The sequence below is a fragment of the Saccostrea echinata genome, unplaced genomic scaffold (genome assembly GCF_033153115.1).
Source record: "Saccostrea echinata isolate AGI-Se365-2 ecotype Australia unplaced genomic scaffold, CSIRO_AGI_Sech_v1 ptg000002l, whole genome shotgun sequence".
NCBI classification, from domain to species: Eukaryota; Metazoa; Mollusca; class Bivalvia; order Ostreida; family Ostreidae; genus Saccostrea; species Saccostrea echinata.
This window is the reverse complement of record NW_026889751.1, coordinates 29,619,374-29,642,840: the sequence shown is the minus strand read 5'-3', so window position 1 is coordinate 29,642,840 and position 23,467 is coordinate 29,619,374. Positions and strand designations below refer to the sequence as shown.

Here is a 23,467-nt window from a genome sequence, read left to right as displayed (position 1 = left end):
TACTGAATGATGAGAGTGATAAATGGGGGACAGGTTAGAACTGTTAATGAAAACTAGACTAATTATATTGTTGATCCTGAGCACCCTATTTTTCTTGCTTTTGGGCAACAAAGGTTCACCTTTCAGTTCATTTTATACTCTATGGATTCTCTAAATTGTTGTATTATACTCAGGCGACCGTTAAGGCCCTTGGGCCTCTTGTTAATCACACAATAAATATTCGAAGATTAAAATCTAATTAGAATCGTTTAAAAATCAATTCTATTAAAAATGATGAAAATGGGTTTTCAGTTATTATTAGACTATTTTGGATGATACAATGTTACATCAAAGATGCCAGTGACCTAAAAAAAACCTATCAATTTCTTTGAACGTGTAATCAAAAAATAAATCGACCCCAAATCCTTCTGAAAAAAATAGTGCTACCTGTTTTTAAGAAGCCCCAAATACGTTTTTTGTTGGTTTATTAGCTCCCCCCCCCCCTCAACTTTCAATTGCTTCCGATGCGTATGAGGTTTGTGTGGAGAGGACTGGCAGGTAATTAATTTGCCTACATAAATTGGAATGAACAGACTCGAAACTTAATACATGTACATCTCGGTAGCTAACTGAATAGATATTAGTGCCTCAACAATCGATACAATCTGTGTCTGACGTGTTAGCTGGGTATTAACGATGTCTACGGTATGATTTAATTTATTCTTAATTTAATTAATTTTAACAGCTTTGTTTTATTTAGAACAGGAACCGTGTGTTCGGGCCGGTGTGTGTCTCCTAGAATTTTCCAGTTTATTCTCTTATTTATTTCAGGCCCATAGAAAGAGAAAGGAGGGACATATGCCTCTTTCTCAATAATTTTGTCAGCATGTATACTTTTCAATTCAAACCAAAAATAACTTACAGCTGCTACCCCTCATAATGGAACAATTTTGCCAGTACATACTATACAACAGAAAACAACACACAATGAAGAAAGCTGACGGTTGTAATCACTCAAATGTAAGTCTGATGAGTGTTTTTTTGCACTTGTTAAAAATTCCTATAGGTCGTATCCCCTTCCCCCAAGGAAATCGTTTTTTATACGGGCCTTTATAGAAAAAAAATGTGTAATAAGTTTATTTTTATTATTATATAGTGTTCCCAGAAATTATTGAGAATTTTCTCGTAAAATATTTTCTTTGATATTTAAAAAATAAAGTATTTATAGTTCGATATCAGTTTTGTCAACTGCAATACTTATTACTTTCTTATTTGATATGCAGTTTTCATGATTAACTCTCCCTTTTCTTTGTATACTTCCGGTCCATTGCTAATGTTCAAAATGAGTGCTTTTAAAAAAAGATAACCTATTGTAGATATTTTTTATCAAAGAATTACAAAACTAGCGATACGTTTGAAACACTGAGGAAGGCCTTTGATTGATAAATAAACGTATACAATTGTAAAACAATTACTCAATTACACGCTAGAACATATGTGTAATATCAACCGTATAATACTTATACTAGTATACATCGTTGAGATGGTGACCGTCTCAAACGGCAAAGGACATAAAAATGAAAGCGGTTTTTAAGTATGCGGCAAACGAGAACTTTATAGAATATTAGATAGAAGTTTGTCCAATGATCTAGAAGCTTGACTCAAGCTCCCACACCCTCTCGCCCAAGCACTTCATGGATGAAGTTTGAGCCAGGAAGGGTCAAAGGGAGAGAAAATATGCCCCAGTCAAAGATTTTTTTCTCAAAGTTTTTGTTTTAACTTAATTTTTTTACCATATATTTTATTTGAAAATTGGTTCGAGGTCACTGCACACCAATAGGCACTCTATGGGTGAGATTTAAACTAAACTGAGTCTAAGGGAGAGAAAATATGATCCCGACGAGGAGTTTACACAAAATCTTTGATATGACTCACTGATTTAAAACATTTGCTCAATATCACTCAACATTCTCTATCCAGATGCACTCTATTTGGTGATGTTCGAGTTAGGAAGGATCAATATTAGATAAAATATACTCCAGGCAAAGATTTTCCATATAAAGGTTTTTTTTACCTTAGAAAACTGGTTCAAACTCACCGCACCCCTACACTTCAAGTGCCCAAAAGGAATCAATCCTTCTGTCCGTCCGCTCATCTGTTCTGTATTACTTCCTCTTTGTCCACTGGGGGACCTGAGAGGTTCGAAACCTATTGGCCCAATCTGGGTCATATTTCACGATCATAGCATGATATCTCTGATAAAAGCCTTGTCTGGAGCATATTTTGTTTCCACTTTGTCCTTTCTGTGGGTAAAGTAAAGAAAGAGCAGTGACCTTTCCTTTTACATGTACCCAGTTTCTGGATCAAAAGTCACGGTCATATCAGATTTCTGTGTGTCCTTGGGTAGAGCATATTTCTTATTCCCTAAGTCTTACTTAGCTCATATTTCACCCATAGAGTGTTTGTGTGTTAAGGATCAGCAGTGACCTTAAACAAATTGAAATTATCTAGGTCAGCGGTCAATGTGATAGCAGATATCTAGATGAAAGCCTTATTATGAGCATATGTTCCCCTTGGACAATCTGCTGAATCCCTCACTCTAATAGTGCTTGTGGGTAGATGCTGTGCAATGATCTTACACCAATTTCTTTGCTCAAAGGTCAATGTAAAAGAAAAACTCTGTTACATCCTTGTCTGCAGGGTATTTCTCTCTCTCTCTCTCTCTCTCTCTTGGCCCCATTTTGCTCAAACTTAACCCAGAGAGTGTTCATCTGATAAGGTTGTACACAACCTTGAATAAAGGTCAAAACGGATTGATCTCTGTGTGAAATATTTGTCATAAGCATATTTTCTGGCTCATACTGTATGTGTACTTAAAAAGTGGGCTTCATGTTTTAGCGGCTTTGGCGCGGACAACGATGCGCTTATTCATTAATACCGCTAAGAAATCAATTATAAATACAATATACTGCATGGACATGTATAGCGCTAATTCATGATTTCGCCAACAACTCCATACCCAGCGATTCCGCTAAATTTTGAATACGTCAATTTATGTACACGTACAGTAATTTACCCATTTTTGTTGGTAGAGGATGTGCATTGACCTTGAGTAAATATCTTGATCAAAGATCAAGGTAAAAAGATCTCTTTGTAAAGTACTTGGCCTGAGCATAATTTCTTCTGCCTTGTTTCAAATTCAGCTGACACCTCACCCCTAGGGAGGTTGTTGATACAATAAGGGTCTGCAGTGACCAACAGCTATTTTTCTAGATTAAAGGTCAAGATCATGGCATAAAATTCTTTTCCCAATGTATATCTTCTCTCCCCTTGGTCTCATCTGACTCCTACTTAACCCATAAGGTGTTCACTGGTTAAGAGTGTGAGTGACCTTGAACTAATTTTATAGGACTTCGGTCAAAGTTATAGCAAATCTCTGTGAAAAATATTTAACTCAAGCATATTTTCTCATCTCTTGGCGCCTCTGGTATATACCTTACTCAAAGAGTGCCCATAAGTAAAAGTGTAAGCTCAACTTCAAACGTCAAAAACAGTCCCTTACACGTGAGTCTTTCATCCTTATGTCTTTGGTAAAAAACGAGACCCTTTGATATAGTTACCATCTCAGTGATATCAAGTTTGTTTCATTTCAACATTTCAGAATGGTTATGGGGAGTGTTATTTATTTGATCCACAAATCCTACATGATCTGGAATCTGAGGATCAGAAAAGTGCCAGCTACAATCCAAACATCAATCTGACAGACCTTGGGGAGGGGTTTAGAATAAGGCCCCTGTGTATCTCAGACTATGATAAAGGTCAGATACATTCAAGTTACAGTAAACCAATTTTTTTCGCATGTGCATGTATCTAGCTTTTTGGAGTTTTGCGTGAAAGGAGAATTTGTGGTAGATTGTTGCTATAAACAGGATAATTGCTCTGTATATTCAATTTCCACGATTGCAAAACAAAGTAGAGGTACAGTGTCTGAACTATATGCATTGGATTTCTGGATTTTTGGATGTCTGGGTAGCTTTGTGGTTATTGATGGTAGAACGTACGTTTTATCGGAGAATTTAGGTTATCCTATGGACCCTGTTTAATTGTAGTGAGGTTTTGTCCCGAGACACAGATTATTCTTTCTATGGTTAATGTACCTCTTACCAGTGCAAAAGACAAGGTACGGTAATGGCCGAATCTGGACCCTTATTTGATGTAGTAAAAGTCAAAACACAGTTAAAATTGTGATAGTTTGCAATTAAGAACTTAAAATGATGCTTGTTTTAAAACCAGCATTTATTTTGATTCCAAGCTTACAGGGAGGTCACAAGAGGGTGCAGAAGTAGAACATTTTTATGAATTTTCTCGATTCTGGTGGAATTTCATCAAATTCGAGATACTTTTCACTTTAGGAAACATGGAGCACAAGCTTGCCTATCTGAGATTTTTATACATAAGATGCATCTGATAATAATGTTTGAAATATATAAATTTGGTAGATAATCAAGTTTGTGCTCTATGTTTTCTGAAACAAAATGTGCTTTAAAATTAATGAAAATTTGCATTAAAAAATGATTTCAAGTCAAGTCAAATAATAAATCATGGTTTAACCTTAAGATTATTTAGTCAGTGAGATAATACACATTCATTATCTTTCTTTCTCTCTTCCTATTTTTGAATTGATGAAAACTTACTTATCACTGTTTGATTTGTTTAGGTTACCTTTCACTCCTCAAGCAACTTACAGAAGTTGGTGACATTTCCAAGGAACAGTTTGAAGGTAATCAACACATCATAAAATTATTGAAATATTGTCCTTACGGTGTTTATAAAGAATAACACAAAAGAATACAAAGCCTAGAATATTATTTGGTGTAGTGAAACATTTGTGAATTTTCCCCACAAATTAAGTGTCAGTGCTACTGAATAAAGAGAACTAGGACTTAACGTGTCATTCTATAAAAAAAAATTGACAAAAGATCAGATTTTTAAATTAATCTCATATTTGTAAGGAATGATGACTGAATAAAGTATAATTTCAGAGCGATTCAATTTAATGAAGTCCCAGTCAAACCTGTACTACACTGTAGTGATAGAGGACACAGTCACCCACCAAGTCGTTGGATCCGCCACTCTAATAAAACAATTGAAGTTTGTTCTACAGTGTGGTATTGTATGTAATATAAATACCTCCGGTATCCCTTTTTAAAAAATCTTCTGTTATTTCAAAGTAAAAAAGTCAAATATTTCTTCGACTGAAGGGTCTTAGAGCATAAGCTGATTCATATGGTTCAAAATTTTGCACTTGTCATGATTTGCAGGGGGTTGGATGATTGTATGTTGTTTAACGTCCCATTCGAGAATTTTTCACTCACGTAGAGAGTGCTTCAGGTGCAATGCCTAAACTTGCCCTGGACATGGCGTTTATTGACCGTAGCAGTGAGCGATCTTCTTCCCTTCAACGTATATCATGACATGGATCCTCGGTTTTTAAGGTCTATCCAAAAGACCCTTGACATTCACTCCTACTGCCGGGTGCTTGGTGAAAGAACAGTCAATACCTATGTTTAAGTCTTAGGTTTGACGTGACCCCGAAAACGAGAATTAAACCCGAACTTACTGATCACGAATCGAACGCCCTAAAACTGGACTACCGAGACCAGTTTTGGATTGGCGATATATGTAGAAGTATTGAGTAATATTAGAAATCACAATACATATATTTACTCTGTAAAACTTTTGATTTATTGGAGAATTATAAAAATGTAGATACTGAATATGAGTGATTGATTGAATATTATAAACGTCTCATTCGAAATTTTTTTCACCTGCTTCTAGGTTAAATGCGACAATTTTTGACCTATGTCTTAGGTTTGAAGCGGCCGCCGCAAAAGGGAGTCGAATCCGGGACCTCCCGATCACGAAGCAAACGCCATACCACTACGCTGAACATGAATCATTGATTCATTTGATTATATCAAAAATACTATTTTTATGAAACTAATAACAAAACTCCACTAACACTTCATTTCTCCATTGCAGAAAAGCAGAATAGAAGATGTGGTTGTGCATAGTTCATACCAAGGAAAACAGTTGGACAAGCTGTAAGTGAAAATAACTTGGGTTACGATAGGAAATCACGATACAGCTGGACCAGCATTTATAGTGCTTTAACTGTAAAACATGGTTATCATGGTTATAGCAGGTTATCTATAACAGATGAATTTCTTTGCTATAACCCTAGTCCTGATATCCAGTTAATATACACTAGACAAAATTGCTTGCGCACAAACAACTCTGTTCTCATTTCTTTACAGATCATTTGCCTAATTAGATCTAGTATATCTAATATGTCTTGCCTAAGGCAGTCGACTTGTCAAATGTCTTGGTGTCATGACAAGACCCTCAAATGACCTTATTGTCCAAATACCAATTTCCGAAAGTTCACTGAGCACCATTTTTGAGCTGTTATGAAGTTAGTGGTTACCAATGGTGGTCAGTGATGTTGCAAAGAAGCGGTCTCCCTTTCAAAAATCAAATGATATAGATCGATGCGTTTATTACGAGGGTCCTTCTGAAAGTTCGTGGACTACCGTCAGAACTATTTTAGTTAACGTCATATTATATCCAAATTTGAAGAAAATATTTCAACAGTAAATTCAAATGATGTGTAATAAAAGCTTTTAAAATATCGTGGTTTATTTCAAACTTATTTAGACTTAAAAAATGCGAAAATCGGATTACGGAGCAGGTCGAAATTTTGTAATTTACAATGATGACACTAAATAATGTCTGAAGTCATATCTTCTGTAAAATGACACAAAAACGGAAAAATTCTACACCTTCAAATTAAAATTGTTTTGTCGTTTCTGCCAAATTATGACTTAATATTTTGCTTCGTTGAAAAGAAATCAGTTTCAGAGGATAGGTAGTCCTCATTGAAAAAGGCAAAAAAGATGACGTCGTAGAACGTCACGGACCAACAGTTAACCATACAATTTTGTGTTTTACTCTGGAAAACTAAAAAAAAAAAAACAAAACAAAACAAAAAAACCACTCTGAAATGCCGGAGGAAGTAGAAATATGTCAAAAGCGAGTCATGCATGTGTGTGTACATGGTACAAGCGGTATTTGAATGATAGACTACTCTGCTTAGACGATGGTGATGTATGAGAAAACGGATTATCTGTAAAAATCTTATCAAAAACATTGAAAAGTTAGTAACGTATTGCTAACAGTTTGGCGCTTCACAGATGATGATCTAATGAAAGCACACTTATGCAGTGAAAAAAATATAACATTGACAAACAAAATGATGGTACTGGAACAATTGTTAGCAAAAAAGATTTCAAGTGATAGAAAAACGTTTTTATGAGTGCACTGGTATTGGGCAATACTGTGTGAAATGTATAGTGACGTTACCGTGTTGTTGAGTTTGCTCTGTAGTTACAAAACGAGTTGATTTTAAAATTAAATAACATGAATTCTATTAAATCACATGGAATGAAACTTCACAATTCAACAAAATAATTATTTTTACATATGATAATGTGCTCATTTTAAATTTCTGAAGATATTATAACGAAGATTGGCATAGTCCACGAACATTCCGAACAACCCTCGTATATCATCTAGTAGTCACCAACGGAAATGGTATCCAAACCCCGTCCAACACACTTCCGGTTGCCCCAATTTTGTGGAATAATCTTGCAGTCGTGGTATGCATGGTGACTACTGCATGTTATTGTTCTCTATAGAAAACATTTTAATGATTGTTAACCTATTTAAAGCAATTTTTCACAAGAAGAAAGAAAAATCTTTAAACTGATTGAGTTTTTAAAATATCTCCAACCGTACAGACTTTAGCAAGCTCTTCTAGGGTCAAACACCGCGTATGGGTGTCATCTCTTTTCTGAGGTTTTTATTAGTACAAACATAAAGAACACAAATACAAAGAAGAAAATGGAAATTTGCTCCCCAGAAAAGTCAGCACGATTTTCATGTTTTTCTATGAAATGGTTGTTTGATTGTACGAGGGTTGTGAAAAGTTTGCGGGCACTGTGATTTACAGAAAAACTATTGTGTATTTTGAAACAAAAAGACTTATGTTTGATTAAATTAAATTTTTTAATATCTTTCAATTCTACAGATTTGTTTTGTCTTTTCTCTTTTAAAAATGTATAACTATAGCAAGACGTTACTTTTTTTTTCCTAAAATGTCTTTTGTGGCTTATCGAATATCAATTAGATCCTAAAATCATTGTCTAGGCAGTTTAACGTTTAGATATGGAAACAATGCAAATTCCATAGAAGCAATGCCCAGGTGATAAGCGGGTTATTACAGGAGTTGAGCCTCAAAAATGGCAATTTAATCATTCTATCCTTGAAAAGCTGCTACCATTTAAACAATTTGGTTCCAGATACGTGTAGGCAATCACCAGCAGCATATCATACCATTTCATCTCTTCTGGGCATTTTTTCTGTCCGCACACATTATTTTTAAACAGCTCGGTGCTCCAAGACGTTCTATGACGTTACGATTCTTGGCTTTGGGTTTACGCATTGAGCATCTATAATTAGCGATTTAACAGTCATTTCGTCACCAATTCAAATTTCAACAAATAATGTTTCAAAAATATTGTAGAGGCAGGAAAAATATAGTAAATATTTTTGCGCTAGAAAAGTAAAAATTTTAATTTCACAAAATTGTTTATATAATGAAAAAAAAAAAATATGCAAAAACATGACTTGCTCTGTAGGGCATATTAATGATATAGCTGAACAGCGCGCTTACAGTACAATTTGTCTGCGAATTTTTCTAACAGCCCTGGTTTTATTTATCGGTTTAAACATTTAAATGTCTTACTTGTAAATTATGTAACATTTTTATACATTAAATACATCATAAGAAACTTGCTTTGGTGGTGCATTAGCAATTTTGTCTAGGGTAATTTTACCATAGCCAAAGCGTTTTGAAGCATTTTTACTAACGAAGATGCTAATTTGAATATTTATTAGTTTTTTTAAGTGTATAATTCAGGGCTCTTATACCATTTTTCGTACTTGGCTAGGGCCGTGAAAATTGGGAAAATGAACCACCTTTTCGGAAATATAGGAAAATCATTAAACATTAAAACTCATTATATTTTGGATGTCTGGTGTTTTTCTGTTTTCAACATACAGAAACATAAGTAGCAATTTATTTAGTATATATCCATATCCAAATATACATGTATGTTCTTTTATTTGAGTCCGGGGGGGGGGGGGTTAATGACTGTTGGGAAAATTAATCCATTCACTTGGGAAAAGGGTACACTGCATCTGTTTTAAATTGAGAACGAGACATTTCAATGGTCTTAATTACAGACAACCAATTCCCTCTATATGCAGTATATTTATATGTCTGTATGAAAATGAACCTCTGAATTTAATAAATTATTTTGCTACCTTTTTTTCTGCCAGATTGTTTGATGTTTTAACGTTACTTAGCAAGAAGCTTGGCTGCTACAAGGTTTCGGTTGAATGTCACGAAAGAATGGTCCCATTTTATTCCAAATTGGGATTCATTAAAGAAAAAGGACGTAATTTAATTTTACGGCGACACGTACCCTAATAGGTCAATCGTCAAAGTGAAGAGGAAGTGACACAGAATTCTTTCCCCAGAATCTCTTTATTGTATTCTCTAGCAGAACTGATTTATTTTGGTTATCTGAGTTGTTGTATAATAAAAAGAAATAAAAAAAAAACACTCTCTTCTGCAAACTGGTAAATTGTGCACTGTTACGTTTCACTGCTGCTTGCAGTGGTAAAACGTACCAGTGCCTCTGAATTTTATCTATTGTGTAAATGTAGGAGCAAGAAATATTGCATAATTTAGTCTCAAAGACAGTACATCTTTCTCGATAGTTGATTCAAATCCTAATGATATCCTGTTTTCATACATGCAGTATACATCTCTATTGATTGCAGATTTGAAATTAAGTACTAGCATTTACAACAATTGCAATTTTACAAATTATTGTTCAAAAAATTTAATTATGGTTATATATGGCATGTTGGGAATATATTTTTATGCCCCCATAATCGAAGATTCGGGGGCATATAGTTTTGGTCTGTCTGTCCGTCTATCTGTGTGTATGTCCACAGAAACTTTAATCTTGCCCATAACTTTTGAATAGTTGATGCTAGGGCTTTCGTATTTCAAATTTCCTATTGCATTAAATAATGAATGTTTCCTCTATGTGACGATCTAGCTGAAAACAATTATGGCAGTTAAAGCAACAGGAGGATATTTTAAAAGTCAATCAAAGGAAAATTTTATTTCCTTTGCATTGCTTCAAAAATATGATATTGACTGCGTTACGAACAAATAAACTTTTTTAAAAAAAGACGATAAAAGACAACTTGTTAAACTTAATTTGAACCAATTCTATATTTTCATCACATTTTACTTAAATATACCGGTATCAATATAATTTACTGAAATTTTTTAACAAAAAGGTTGTATTTATAATAAGCATCACACAAATTTGCAATAGATTGATCGGTAATTTAAAAAAAAAAAATGCATATTCTAAGGTGCAATATCTGATTTCACTATCTTCTTATAGGGGTCTGAAAGAGCATATTTCAAACTATGTGGGCAAAAAATGTGCGGTTAAATTTTTTTCAGTTTATATATTAAGAGAGATTTGGTATCCTAGAACAAAATTCCAGAGTTTCAAAAAATTGAAACAGTTTTCATGATTCTTTTAAACTGCACCTATATAATAACACATATACAAAGATATTGCACAGATATGAAGTCTTAACAAAAAGAAATGGTACATTTTGTTGAGTACCTTTTTTCTCGTCGGTTTAAATGTAAGGGTCAATTGATTTTTTGTACAATGTTTTAAAAAGTTTTTAGAACGTAAAAACGATATATTCCAAATCTTTACCAGTATAATTTTTTTGTAATCCATTTCAAATGTGATCCTTTCATATCAGTATATAAAATAGAAATAGAAAATAGAAAAATACTCACGATAGAAAGCGAGGGCGAACAAACAATCCAGGTCAGCATTGACCCAAACAGTCAAATGTTTGTTTTTTTTTAAAATTGTTGTTTACATCCATGTTTACGATTTTCAATCACACAATAAATACTATAGATCACGAAATTTTCATTACATCTTATTTCCGCGATGTAGGTATTCGGTATTTATAAGCGAGACAAAATTTTCACGAATTCTATAATCTATACTAATAAAAATATACACGAGAATGAAATTTTCATGAGCAGACCGTCTCCCGTAACTATGCAAAATAAAGTTCTCGCGAATTAAAAATATTTGCACTATTCGGGAGATAAAAAATCTTATTAGAATCGTTTTATAAAATTAATTCTAGATAAGTAATGGTGAAAATTGGTTTTCAGTTATAATTTAACTCTTTTGAGAGTACAATGTTATATCAAACATGCAAGTGAACGAAAAACTATTCATTTCTTTTGAATATGTAATTAAAAAATATATGGAACCCAAATATCCTTCTGAACAAAAAAATATCTGTTTTACAGATCTATTAGGAAGCTTTTACGCCTCTTACATTACAGGAATTAAGTATTTTCACCATCACTGAAATTGCTTCTTACGGACTTGATTCTGATCTTTTAGGCTTCTATATTATCCTAACTTTCCTTCTAGTAAAAAAGGTTTGTCTGGGAATGACTGGGAGGTAATTGATGTGCCTACATAAATTGGAATGAACAGAGTCGAACCTAATGCATCTCGGTAGCGAACTGTATAGACAATAGTGTCTCAACAATCGATACAATCTGTGTGTGACGTGTAAGCTGGATATGAAGGATATCTACGGTATTAATTAATTAACTATTAATTTAATTAACTTTAACAGCTTTGTTTTATTCATAACAGGCTCGTAGAACCGTGTGTACGGGGAGGGGCCTGTCCCCAAGAATTTTTCTGTATATTCCTTTTTATTACAGCCCCGTACGAAGAGAAGGGAGAGGCATATGTGCCTCTTTCTTAATACTTTTGAAAGTATGTATACTTTTCAATTGAAACCAAAAATAAATAACAGCTGTGACCCCTAATAATGGAACAATTTTGTTAGTACATACTATACAACAGAATAGAACATGCAATGATTGATTGATTGATTGTATGTTGTTTAACGTCCCTCTCGAGAATTTTTCACTCATATGGAGACGCCACCACTGCCGGTGGAGAGCTGGAAATTTTGTCCTATATTCGGCACTTACGGCCATTGAGCAGTGAGGGATCTTTTTCGTGCCAGCATCTACTGCGACACGGAACCTCGGTTTATACGGTCTCATCCGAAGGACCGGTCTCCACGTCCCACAGTGGGATTCGAACCCGCGACGTAAGAATCAACTCCTTACTTTGCGACTCTAGAGCAGACGCTCTAACCACTGCGCCACGCGGGCGACGAACATGCAATGAAGAAATAACTGTTGTAACCTCTCAAATTTAAATCTGATGGCTATTTTTGTGCTCGTCAACAATTCTGAAAGGATGTACCCCTTCCCTTAACGAAATAGTTTTTTCATACGGCCTATATAGAAAAATGTGTCGATGGAAAAATGTGTAATATGTTTATTTTCATTATCAAATATTATATGTATTATTCTATTTTACTTTATTTAGTATATTTCAGAATGTCTCATCTTTTGTGGTATTATACATCTTCAGTATTTCATTGATTCAATACTAGACCATGATCCAAAATTTATACATTTTGTATCATAATGTATTCAAATTGATAATATTGTTATAGTTGAATATGCCCCCCCCCCCCGAGGGCCCTTGATTGACAAACTAAATATATTTGTATGTAACACAATTCGAATTTACTCAATTACACCCTAGAACATAAGTGTAAATTCAATCGTAGAATACTAAAAGGCATCGTTGAGATGCCTCAAAAGGCAACAAACAAGAGAGAAAACATACGCCAGACAAAGATTTTACTTATAATTTTTTTTACTTTGACCTTTATTCTAGAAATGTGCACCCCTGCATCCCTATTTTTCAGGAGTCAACTAGAAATCAGTCCGTCAGTTCAATATCTTTTCCGAAGAATATTTTCTCTCTTCTTGGTCCAATCTGGCTCATACTTCACCTGTAGAGTGCCCTAAGTAATATGGTTGCAATGAACCTGAACCAATTTTCAAGATCAGATGTCAAGATCATAAAACACTTCATTAAAATCCTGTTGACTGGAGCATATTGTCTCTCACTTAGTCCATTTTTGTTCAAACTTCACCCAGAAAGGTCTTGTGGGTTAGGAGTGCAATGACATTGAAACAAGTTTCTGGATCAAAGCTATAGAGGTCAAGGTCATAGCGAGCTCTGTTTAAAATCCTTTTCTGGAGCATACTTTCTCTCATTGACTTATTTGGCTCATACTTTAACTATAGAGTGCTTGTGGGTTAGGATAAGCAGTGACCTCGAACCAATCTCTCAATTAAAGGTCAAGATCATAGCATAGGTCTGTAAAATCCTTGTTCAAGGCATATTACTTCCCCTCTTGGCCTTATTTATTAATTTTTTCATTCATAGAGTGCCTTCGGTAAGAATGTGAATTGACCTCCTACCAATTTTCGAGATCAAGGGTCTAGGTCTTAAAACATCTTTGTTACTCAGTAAACCCTTGACTGGACCATATTTCGTCTCCCAATGGTCAATTCTTTCCTGTGGGTAAAGAATGTTCAGCGATATTATAACAAGTTTCCGGATCAAAGGTCACTGTCATAGTAGATCTCTTTGTAAAATTCTCTGTAAGAGCATATATCTATCCCCTTAGCCTTATTTGGCTCATACTTCACCAATTTAAGGTTGTGCATGACCTTTATACAAGTAGCTAGTTCAGAGGTCATAGTCAGATTAAAAGCAGAGTTCTGCATGTGTGAATTCATTGTCATGAGCATATGTGACCCCCGCTCAAGTCTGGTCGATCCATCACTATCAGAGTGCTTACGTGTAGAGGTTGTACAATGACCTTAAGCCAATTTCCTTGATCAAAGCTCAATATGAAAAAAGTCCTTGTCTGCAGGGCATATTCTCTCGCCTTGGCCTTATCTTGTTCAAACTTCACTCAGAGAGTGTTCATCTGATAATGTTGTGCAAGATTTTGAATAAAACTTCAAGGTCAGAGGTAAAGGTCAAAACAGCTAGATCTCTGTGTGAAATATTTGTCATGAGCATATTTTCTTCCCAATTGACATTATTTGGCTCATAATTCTTGCTTGTAGACTCTGAACCAATTTCTTGATCAAAGATCAAGGTAAAAATATCTCTGTGTAAATCAATTGCTCTGTGCATAATTTCTTTCGCCTCGGATCAAATTTAGCTCACACTTCACTGTTAAAGTGGCTGTTGATAAATTAAGGGTGTGCAGTGACCCTGGACTAATTTTCTTAAGGTCAAAATAATAGCATCAAATCCCTTTTCCAGTGTATTCCATATGTACTCTCCCCTTGGTATCATCTGAGTCATACTTAACCCATAGAGTGTTAATGGAGTAAAAATGCAAGTGACCTTGAAGTAATTTTATAGATCTTCTGTCAAAGTCATGCAAAATACTTAACACGAACTTAATTCTAGTGACTCTGGCTCATACGAAGAGTGCCCATACGTAAAAGTGTAAGATCAACTTCAAACGTCAAATACTGTCGTTCCCAAGCCTCTTTCACTCTTATGTCTTTGGTAAAAAGCGTGACCTTTGATATCTAGTTTTTTCTCCTTTCAACATTTCGGAACGATTATGAGGAGTGTTTTTTATTTGATCCACAAATCCTTCATGATCTGGATTTTGAGAATCAGAAAATTGTCAGCTACAAACCAAAAATCAATCTGAAAGACCTTGGGGAGGGGCTTACACACCTGTGTATCTCCGACTATGATAAAGGTCAGATACGTTCATATATTACTATAAACCAACTTTCTTCGCAAGTACATGTAACCAGCTTTGGCGAGTTTTGCGAGGATGGAAAAAAATTGTAGGTTGTTGTTATGAACGGATTAATTGCTCTGCATGATCAAATTCCCAGACAGTAAAACAAAGCAGCCGCAAAGGAGAGTTACATAATCTGAACTATGTGTAGTTGATACTGATAGTATTTCATGTATACAACTGTACTTTTTGTGTCAGGGAAGCACTCTGGTAAGTGTGAAAGAACGTTACGTTTTATCGTTAAATTGATGCTGTCCTATAGACCAGGTCCTGTGGTGAAGGCTCGTCCTGAAACACAGATATATTATTCTAAGTATGGTTTGAGCACTTCTTGCCCATATACATGCACGCAAATCATTTTTGATTGCTATACAGAGGGATTATTCGAACTACGGCTTGTGTACTTCTTACCCATGCAAGTCAAGTTTGATTGCTATACAGAAGGGTTAATTGCATCTGAGAGAGTTTGGGGATTGATTTGTGGGTAGGTTGTCCGGCTTTCTCCTACAGTAATGACCTCCCTACATTTTTCCCATCAAGAAAGATTTATGCAAGTTGTAGAACTTGTTTCTTAATTGATGAAGAATGATTTTGTATTATTTTTCTGCATTCAGGCTTATTGTATAGTGTAGAGAGGCATGACTCTTGTATGAGTACATTCAACACTACACAATCAATAACTATTTTATGTCCCCTCACATTGAATCTATAGGCATGCCACAACCCTCTTACTTTTATCTCACTCACTGTATTTGCAGCAAATGTCTTCTGATAATCTTTTCAAAAAATGAAGTTCTTTTAGTAAGAAAAAGACATTTACAAATTATGTGTGGTTGGGTGCTTCTGGGCCTATTTTTTAGAGTGATTTGTAATGATATGCAGGGTTTAATCTATTATTCAGTCAGTGGAAGAATAACCATACAATGTCTTTTATTCATGCTATCAGTGATGACAGCTTTTTAGTCATTATTTCATTTTTCTAGGCTACCTTTCACTCCTAAAGCAACTTACAAAAGTTGATGACATTTCCCGTGAACAGTTCGAAGGTAATCGACACATAAGTAAATTACTGCAACATTTTTCTTACTGTGATTATCAAGGATTACACAACTGATTGGTAGGCCTAGAATATTAGTCAGAGTATTAGTCATTAGTCAGAGTACATTAAACTCGGTAATTAGTCACTGGGACCTCAAATTTTGCTTCCTTATATTCGTAGATGATGCACAGTGAAGTCTTCACTGGGATTCGTAAAAATTCCCTATTAAGTGAGACTTTTTTTAATAAGCGATTTCTTTATTACCAAGATTTACTGTATAAGTCAATTAGTAAGAGTGTTAGTCGGAGTTTTGGACGTTTGCGAGAAGCGCTGACTTTAACAATCGACGGCTTACGTTTACACTAGGACAATATACGGACGCTCTTTTGTGATGTATATATTAGGCTTAACAGTTAATTAAACGATAATAATGGGCCATTTCAAAGCAGATATTACGTTGTCTAGGAAGAGAACGGCAGCCACCATACCCTCAACTCCCAAAATGATATTGAAAGAAGATACTACTGAGTACCCCTCATGAATAAGGTCATTTACGTTAAGTAATTCTGCCTCCTATCATCTCTTGCGTTGATTGCATACCAGTAAATCACGTTAGTACCCAAAACACCATACCTATAACCACTATTAAGGTTTTCTTCTCTATTATAAATTCCGTACCTCCGTACATAAGGCAGGTTTAAATGTCAAAGTAAGCAGTCAACTGTAAAAGTCAGTGCTTCTCGCAAAAGTCCTCTAGTCAATTAGTCAGAGTATTAGTCAATTAGTTAAAGAATTTGTCAAATACTAATGACTTTTCAGTCGATGGTTCTTTTATGATTACAGTGCCATTTTTCCTGAAAATTGAAAACTAGTACTAGTCATATCATTTATTTTATTTTTGGACACTTGGTTAGATTTGTTAATTGCTCTCATACTATTTGTAGAGTCTGACACATCTGTTTCATATTTGGATATTTTACTTGAAAAAGACGTTAATGGTAATCTAACAACCAAGCTTTATGATCAACGTGATGACTAACTTTTCAATCGTCAACTTCCCTTACTTATGCAGCAATATACCTTCATCACCTGCATAGGGGGTTTATATCTCTCAGTTGATTCGATACGCAAGAGCATGCTCTACGTATGTACAATTTCTAAAACGAGGTAAATTATTGACAAACAAGTTGATGAAACAAGAATATCAGCAGTCTCGTTTAAAGTCATCATTTCGGAAGTTCTATGGCCGATACAATAACCTTGTCAGCAAATACAATTTATCATTGAGTCAAATGCTGACTGACGTTTTTCATATTAATTGTTAGGCCATTATTTACACACTGAATTGTCGACGGATTTTTCCGTTATTTCCTGATCATGACAAGGAGCACACGGCGGGTGTGACCGGTCGGCAGGGGATGCTCACTCCTCCATGGCACCTGATCCCACCTCTGATGTTTTGGAGGTCCGTGTTTGTTCTGCACCTATTTTGTAATGTTTAATGGACTTTTGAGCTTGAATACTGTTCGTTATCTCCATATATTTCGTTGTAAGAAATGATAAGTGAATGGAGTGAAATTGTAGAGCGATTCCAGTTAATGAAGTCTCAGTCAAACATGTACTACACTATGGTGATAGAGGACACAGTCACTCACAGAGTAATTGGATCCTCCGCTCTAGTGAAGGAAATGAAGATTATACTATAGTGTGGTTTTGTATGTAAGAAGAATACCTCCGTTATTCCTTTTGAAATTCTGTTACTCTAGCGGTAGGGCAATCGCTTCGTGATCGGAAGATACCGGTTTCGATTCTCGTTCCCGGCGCAGCATCAAACCTAAGACATAAACATAGGTAGTGATGTTCTCTCGCCAAGAGCCCGACATCAGAGGTGAAAGTCATGGATTTTTCGGATAAGACCCTAAAATACGGTTCCGTGTCACGGTAGGCGTTGGCACAATAAAGAACCTTACTGCTCAATGGCCCTATGTGCCTAGTAAAGGTCTAAATTTGAAGTCCTTCATCGGTATTAAGTGACGTCTCATATGAGTAAAAAATTCTAGTAATGGACATAAAACAACAAACAATCAAACAATCTGTTATTCTAAAGTAAAAAAGACAAATATTCCTTCAACTGAAGGGAATTAGAGCATTCTTCTTAGAGATAAACTGATTTCTGGTTAAAAATTTTGCACTCATTATTTTGAGGGGATGATTGGTAACAATTTGTTACGTTGTTTAAGGTCTCCAAAATTTTTCACTCATGAAGAAACGTCAATTGGTTTAGGTAAAATGCCTCAACTTTTGACCTAGGCATGGCGCTCATGGCCGTAGTAGTGAATGGTCTTCATCTGCTAGCGCCTACCGTGACACGGGTCCTCAGTTTTTAACGTCTCATCAGAAATACTAGTGACTTTCACTTTTAGTGTCGGACGCTTGGCGAAAGAACAGCTACTAGCTGTGTAAATAAAAAAAAATGACAAGTACTGGAAACGAGAATCGAAGGTGAACGCCCTACAGCTAGCCTGAATAGGATTTATTAAAATAAAATAGCATTTCTATGAAATTCAAAAAAGGCGTCTTTTTATTCTTCATTTAGTACACCAGTACACAATCCATTCAAAGCATTATATACCGCGGTACACTCAAGGATATTAAGTAAGTGTTTGAGAGAGAGAGAGAGAGAGAGAGAGAGAGAGAGAGATTTGACATATTAGCACATAATTTATATATTTTAAAATTTTCACTCAGCATTAAATTTCAATAAAAGAGTTGATTCTATCGATACCATTGATGTCATAAACTTCTTTGCGTACATTTTTATATGATGTATATTTTTAAATCTCTCAAAAATATTTAATAAGTGATATTGTAATTTCAACATGAATTCTATTTTTAATCTGAACATCTCATAGTGTAAATGTTACATTTAATCCACAAGGTCAGTAAAAAAAAAAGAAGAATAAAATTTGCTCAGTAAATGAAGATTGTAAGCCTTTTGCTTATGACCAACACACTTTAAAACTGTGTAAAAATGTCTACACATTGTCACATTCTCATAAAACGTCTATTGTTGTTTCTTCTGAGTGGCAGAAGGAACAAGGTTTATCATTTTTTTCTATATATTACTGGGTTCGTATGCATAAAAATTCTTAATTACTTAAGCATATACTTAAGTACTGTTTTTCTGCTTAGCAGATTGGAATTTTACTTAGCATCTTGCTTAGCATGTTGCATAAAACTTCTCAACTCTTCAGTATATGCCCAGCATATGCTTAAAGTTAAGCATGGTCTTTACCCTTCTTAAGTTCTTAAGCATATTGCTTAATATATTTCAAAGAGGTAGAGGAACAAATATAATTAAAGGAAATTTACCAAAAAATGAAATATAAATAAGAAGAGGTAATTAAATCAATGAAATCAATTACATTCTGCATGTATCTACTTTATTATATGGCATTTATATACTCTACAAGATGCAAGCGATTTATTATCAAAACAGTTAAAAATTTGACGTCATTTGATTGTTGCGTAGTTTTGTCAACGTCCAGCACCTGTGACAATGCAGTGTAGTTGGAAAAGCCCTTTTTGAGTTCACCAGTGCGATGTACTTCTAGTTATGTTGATTATTATTACATTTTCAGAAGAATATGATTTACATGTATCCCATATTACACATAATTTATACAATCATTCAATCGACACCTCAATCGTGGATTAATTTAAGTAACGTGAGAGAGAGAGAGAGAGAGAGAGAGAGAGAGAGAGAGAGAGAGAGAGAGAGATTTAATGACTGTGTTCAGAAAACGTGCCAAATATTACACGAGATTACATACACAAATTCGAAACTAAACCTAAATTCATCGTGGAAAAAGTGTTTACCATGTCCTCTAATTCTATAAAAAATAATTTAAATTTCAAAATTAATTTGATTCGCTCTCCCTCTTAATTATGCCAATTTTTCTCTACATCCTACAGTTTGTTCATTGTTTCTCTCTCTCTCTCTCTCTGTCTGAGTAGATGATAATGCCAATTTTTTCTACATCCTACAGTTTGTTCATTGTTTTTCTCTCTCTCTTTTTGTCTGAGTAGATGATAATATAAACATGTCATCGATATCAAATGAAATATTTTGATCAATTAAATCGATCAAAATATAAAAAAATAGTTATAACAGGAAGGTGAAGCATTGAATAAATTTGAATGATATTTTTCATCATATTATTTCTTTGCTTCTTCGTCATGACATGTGTTTGTTTACATTTAAGTGAAAGAAGAAGTGACTTTATTGACATGGCAACAGTGTACATGGCAGCAGATTGCGATATGCTTAGCTAAGAATCGCTAAGCATGTTGCTTAGAATTTTTATGCAACGGAAATTAAGCATGTTACTCAGCTAAGAATATGCTTAAGAAATTTAAGCAAATACTTAAGAAAATTCTTAGAATTTTTATGCAAACGAATCCTGGAGTTTATTTACGTCATTCCTTCTTTGCAGAGAGGAAGAATAGAAAATATGATTGTGCATAGCTCATACTAAGGAAAACAGTTAGGAAAGCTGTAAATTAAAAAAAAGGTGTTGCGATAGGAAATCTTGATATAATTATACCAGCATTTATAGTACAGGAACTAGAAAGCATAGTTGTCATGGTAAAAGCAAATTATCTCAGACAGAGTGTTGTACATTTCGTAGCGATATCCAGTTAATGAATCAATAGAAGCTCACCTGAACCAAAGTTTTTTGAAGCATTTTGTGCCAAAGAAGATGCTAATTTGCCTATTACTAAGTTGTGAATTGTATAATTCAGGACTCTTATACTACCTTTGGTACTTGGGCAGCTAGAGCTGTTTCATGTGGAAAAATTAGCGAATTTTCGGGATTTTAAGGGAAATCATTATGCATAACAAGTTTAAAACTCATACATATTTGATTTTGGTGTTTGATGTCAAACTATATTTTTGTTTTCATATATATATCCAAATATATGTTATATTTGGGGGTGGGGTGGGGGTGTAATGACTTAGTAATTACTAATGTGAAAATGTATATATTTAGCTAGGGAAAAAGTATCATTTTAATTTTCAGCGGCCAAATTGTAGATGACCAAAGCCCTGAATATGTACATGTCTGTTAAAATAAACCTCTTTTTCACCGGCAATTTGCACCCATTTTTTTCGCCAGATTGGTAGATGCTTTAACGCTACTACTGAGTAAGAAGTTTGGCTGTTATGAGGTGTCTCTTGAGTGCCACGAGAAAATTGTTCTATTTTATTCCAAATTCGGATACTTCAAGGATGAAGAGCATACCTGCATGTTACGGCGACATGTCCCCAAATAGGTCGAAGGTCTGAAGTTATGGGAAGAATTTCTTGAATGTATTGTATAGATCTCTTCTCTGGATCCGCCTCCGTTATATATAGATGGTGATAATGAATATATCATATCACTAGAAAAAAGCGGATTTTGCTTCTATCATGTGGATGAGAAATCTACATATCAGTATTGTTGTAAAAATGAATTTTGGAATATTTCGACTTCAGTGTGACAAAGCAAGTTAAAAAAAAAACCTTCTTCCTCACTACTTTCTAATGCATCTTTTTTTTTTTTTTTAAATATAAGTACAGGGCATTTAGAAAACGTCTTATGCGGTTAAGTATTTTTGGTGACTTATAGTACATGTATTGTATCTCTACTTTCGATGCTCTGTGTTTGTGATTAAATTATGGGTACTTAACATGTTTCAGGAAGAACGCTCCTAAGTGTCTGGATTCCGTAGTGACATAAGGAATATCTTTAGAATATGTGTTTAATATTCCCTTCATACTTATAAACTATTGTATATGCATGATGCTCACACCTCCATGACACCTAATCCCACCTCTGATGTCTTAGAGGTCCGTGTTTGCTTTGCCCCTATATTGTAATGTTTAATGGACTTTTGAATACTGTTCGTTATCTCCACATATTTCATACAACCTAACATAAGTTACTTTGTTTGTTTGGTTGTTTAACGTCCCCTCGAGAATTTTTCACTCATACTGAGACGCCGCCACTTACCGGTGGAGTGCCAGCACCTACTGCGACACGGGACCTCGGTTTAAACGGTCTCATCCAAAGGACTGGTCTCCACGTGGCACAGTGGATTCGAACCCGCGGATCAACTCATTGCATTTCGACTCTAGAACAAATGCTCTTACCACTGCGTCACGGGGGCGACAATATGGGTTGTTAAGTTTTAAAGGAGTTTCCTTGGGAACAGTTTGTTCTTGCGGAAGTATTTCAAACAAGAAATGCATACAAATTTGCTTACTAGTATCTTAATTACTATTTTTTCAGACATCAGACAAACTGTGGAGACTTAAATCTAATTCATCGAATTTTCAAATAAACCATTCGATGTTTAATTTAAATACGGAAGGCTGACATTAAAAAAAATCTTGAAAAATGAATTTTTCATTAAAATCTATTTATAAAAAATAAATGTTAACCAATATATTTTGTCCTATACATACAAAGATTTAAGGTATAGCTGAAGTAATTTTTTATGCATTTTTTTTTTAAAAATGACATTACTTCTTCGTGAATTTTGTAACCATTCTTTGCTTATGTAAACTTTTCTTATTGCTAAGTGCAAAATGGTTCCGATTCGTATTTAAGCACAGATGATACAAACAAAAAAATGGATGCCTGAATTGATATAGATTTTTAGACCTATTTTGATTGTAATTGATGCAAGTATTAAATTTCTAAAATATTAGGTAATTATTAACTTTCTATGATAATCAAACTTTTACTGACCTCCATCATGAAGCAAGTCATGAATCACTGTCATTTCTGTTTATTATTTTTAACATTTATCTTAGTAGATATTAGAAATAGACTTCATATTACAATACTTTCAGTTACCTATCTCTTCACGTTATTTTTCCATGTGAAACAGTTGCAGTGTACTTTTAATTTGCAAAAATGCTACTCAAGAAAGATTGAGATTTCATTGTTCTGTATCTAAAAATGAACAACTCATTTTGTGTGTAAGTGTGAATATATATTATCCTGAAAAAGTGCATTTAAATATTATTTCACGTATCATTAGTTAACTGGTAAATCTTAATTCGCCATAAAATTCAATAAATGACAATAAATAAATAAATACTCATAAATTAACAGTATTGACGGTTGTTACGATGGTTTTTATTAAGGAAGAGGAATTCAAATCCAAGTATGCTTGCTTTATAGCAGATTTTGATTCTTTCCTTTTATTGCTGAAAGAGAAAGATTTTATAGAATATGTGTCAGGTAGTTATGTATGTAGAAGAGGAAATAGAATCATCATTCGTAGCATGTTATGAGTTTTTTTGTTTTTACAATGTTTGTATGTTAATATTCATAATCGTCCCGAGCCTCTTAAGGTGTGAAACGTTGGAAAATAATCTATCACTCTGATCAAAACTACATCCTTGTATCCCCTCAT

General features: G+C 34.4%; 2 protein-coding genes across 6 annotated transcripts in view; both read left to right on the top strand.

Moving 5' to 3' along the window:
- Positions 1-569: 569 nt before the first annotated feature.
- On the top strand, positions 570-9,728 carry LOC133176824 (glucosamine 6-phosphate N-acetyltransferase-like). 2 transcript variants are annotated; one of them, XM_061311895.1, is made up of 7 exons: positions 570-684; positions 811-999; positions 3,641-3,797; positions 4,697-4,759; positions 5,022-5,152; positions 6,022-6,083; positions 9,442-9,728. In XM_061311895.1, the coding sequence occupies exons 2-7, from the start codon at positions 919-921 to the stop codon at positions 9,590-9,592; spliced, it is 645 nt and encodes a 214-aa protein (XP_061167879.1). In that variant the 5' UTR covers positions 570-684; positions 811-918; the 3' UTR covers positions 9,593-9,728. The 2 variants fall into 2 exon arrangements, with proteins under 2 accessions (XP_061167879.1, XP_061167885.1); XM_061311901.1 differs by lacking the exon at positions 811-999.
- A 5,360-nt stretch (positions 9,729-15,088) lies between these two features.
- Positions 15,089-23,467, top strand: part of LOC133176841 (glucosamine 6-phosphate N-acetyltransferase-like) — a 28,847-nt gene continuing 20,468 nt past the window's right edge. For 2 of the 4 annotated variants that reach the window (XM_061311922.1, XM_061311909.1), the window contains exons 1-3: positions 15,148-15,168; positions 15,942-16,004; positions 18,594-18,652. Coding sequence is in view for 1 of the 4 variants with exons in the window: in XM_061311918.1 (XP_061167902.1) it covers positions 15,978-16,004 (27 nt within the window). In the remaining 3 variants the exon portion in view is untranslated. Of the gene's footprint in view, positions 15,169-15,941; positions 16,005-18,593; positions 18,653-23,467 lie in introns of those variants that run through there. The other 2 variants (XM_061311918.1, XM_061311913.1) reach the window with 2 other exon arrangements.